Source organism: Megalops cyprinoides, chromosome 24, assembly GCF_013368585.1.
Source record: "Megalops cyprinoides isolate fMegCyp1 chromosome 24, fMegCyp1.pri, whole genome shotgun sequence".
Classification (NCBI taxonomy): domain Eukaryota; kingdom Metazoa; phylum Chordata; class Actinopteri; order Elopiformes; family Megalopidae; genus Megalops; species Megalops cyprinoides.
The window spans coordinates 200,001-202,500 of NC_050606.1; the positions used below are offsets into that span (position 1 = coordinate 200,001).

At 55.2% G+C, this 2,500-nt stretch overlaps 1 protein-coding gene across 2 annotated transcripts in view; it reads left to right on the plus strand.

The window, feature by feature from the left end:
* Positions 1 to 2,500, plus strand: part of kirrel1b (kirre like nephrin family adhesion molecule 1b) — a 44,151-nt gene that overhangs the window by 40,306 nt on the left and 1,345 nt on the right. For both annotated transcript variants that reach the window (XM_036518998.1, XM_036518999.1), the window contains exons 12-13: positions 496 to 603; positions 1,912 to 2,039. In XM_036518998.1, coding sequence (XP_036374891.1) covers positions 496 to 603; positions 1,912 to 2,039 — 236 coding nt within the window. The remainder of the gene's footprint in view (positions 1 to 495; positions 604 to 1,911; positions 2,040 to 2,500) is intronic.

Genomic DNA, 2,500 nt, shown 5'->3' on the forward strand with positions numbered 1-2,500 from the left:
GTAATCTCTCTCTTTCTCTCTCTCTCTTACAGAGATTATGCCCGTAGGGATTATTGCAGGCAGTACTGTAATCTCTCTCTTTCTCTCTCTCTCTTACAGAGATTATGCCCGTAGGGATTATTGCAGGCAGTACTGTAATCTCTCTCTTTCTCTCTCTCTCTTACAGAGATTATGCCCGTAGGGATTATTGCAGGCAGTACTGTAATCTCTCTCTCTCTTTCTCTCTCTCTCTTTTACAGAGATTATGCCCGTAGGGATTATTGCAGGCAGTACTGTAATTTCTCTCTCTCTCTCTCTTACAGAGATTATGCCCGTAGGGATTATTGCAGGCAGTACTGTAATTTCTCTCTCTCTCTCTCTCTTACAGAGATTATGCCCGTAGGGATTATTGCAGGCAGTACTGTAATTTCTCTCTCTCTCTCTCTCTTACAGAGATTATGCCCGTAGGGATTATTGCAGGCAGTACTGTAATTTCTCTCTCTCTCTCTCTTACAGAGATTATGCCCGTAGGGATTATTGCAGGCAGTACTGTCGGCTCCTCTGTGCTGCTGCTGCTGTGTCTGCTGGCTCTCGCCTTCTTCCTTTACCGTCAGCGCAAAGGCAGTGAGTCCAGCTACAGCCCTGCACACACCTGCACAAACCTGCACACACCTGCACACACACCTGCACACTCACCTGCACACCTGCACACTCACCTGCACACCTGCACACACACCTGCACACACCTGCACACACTCACCTGTACACCTGCACAAACCTGCACACACCTGCACACACACCTGCACACTCACCTGCACACCTGCACACTCACCTGCACACCTGCACACACACCTGCACACACCTGCACACACTCACCTGTACACCTGCACACACCTGCACACTCTCACCTGCACACCTGCACACACCTGCACACACACCTGCACACACCTGCACACACCTGCACATCTGCACACACACCTGCACACCTGCACATCTGCACACACACCTGCACACCTGCACAACTGCACACACACCTGCACACCTGCACAACTGCACAACTGCACAGCCCTGCACACCTGCCTGTGCACATGCCTTCTTTTATCTTGTTTTCACTGGGTAGGTCATGCTGCTGTACTGTGCTGTATTATCCAGCTGTTGCAAGTGGAATAATTGATATGGATCAAACTGCTAGATCCTGCTGCAGTCCTTTCAAAGCTGGTGGCAGTGCCAGGCTGCAGGCCCCAGGGTGGAGGCCCCAGGCTGCAGGCCCCAGGCTGGAGGCCCCAGGCTGGAGGCCCCAGGGTGGAGGCCCCAGGCTGCAGGCCCCAGGCTGCAGGCCCCAGGCTGGAGGCCCCAGGGTGGAGGCCCCAGGCTGCAGGCCCCAGGCTGGAGGCCCCAGGGTGGAGGCCCCAGGCTGCAGGCCCCAGGCTGGAGGCCCCAGGCTGGAGGCCCCAGGGTGGAGGCCCCAGGCTGCAGGCCCCAGGCTGCAGGCCCCAGGCTGGAGGCCCCAGGGTGGAGGCCCCAGGCTGCAGGCCCCAGGGTGGAGGCCCCAGGCTGCAGGCCCCAGGGTGGAGGCCCCAGGCTGCAGGCCCCAGGCTGCAGGCCCCAGGCTGGAGGCCCCATGCAGCCAGCTGTGCAGCTGCAGTCCCTCACAATCTGTGTCCCGGGATAAACTGCAGGTCCAGGTCATGCTTTTCACAGACCGCCCTCTGGCCAGGAAGGCTCCTTTTGCAGGTTTAGTTTGTTATTAGGTCTTAATCCAGTCATGCACAGGAAAACTGCACAGCGATATGCCTTTTAAGAAATACATTCCAGCATGAATCTGTTCCCCTGTCACCATAAACAGCAGTGATAGAGCAGCTGTTCGTGTTTGTTGGTGTGCCTGCCTGCCTTCACGCAGGTGAGCTCAGGTGTTTCTGCGTCCCCCCCCAGGTCGCCGGGGGGTCACCCTGGGGAAGCCAGACATTAAGGTGGAGACGGTCAACAAGGAGACTCACAGCATGGAGGATGAGGCCTCCACCGTCTCCACGGCAACCCGCATGGTCAAGGCTATGTATTCTGTGAGTGTCCATGGCAACAAGGGTACATGATACCTGACACAACTGAACCCACTACTCAAATAACCTGTCTGTCATGTCTGCCGTTCTGACTCAAACTCTCAGTACGCTGCCGCTCGCTGTGTTTCTAACTAACTTTCCCCCCTTTTGGTACTTAAAGCTTTTCATTTAAATAACCCTTTTTTCTCAAGCACAAATGAAAAGCTGAATCAATCTGTCTGTTTCCTCTCTCCCTCCTTCTCTCCTTTACCCCTCTATGTCTCCCCCACTCTGTGTGTGTGTGTGTGTGTGCGTGCGTGCCTGTGTGTGTGTGTGCGTGTGTGTGCCTGCATGCCTCTGTGTGTGTGTGCATGTGTGTGTGTGTGCCTGCATGCCTCTGTGTGTGTGTGTGCGTGTGTGCGTGTGTGTGTGTGTGTGTGTGTGTGTGTGCGTGTGTGCGTATGTGTGCCTGCATGCCTGTGTGT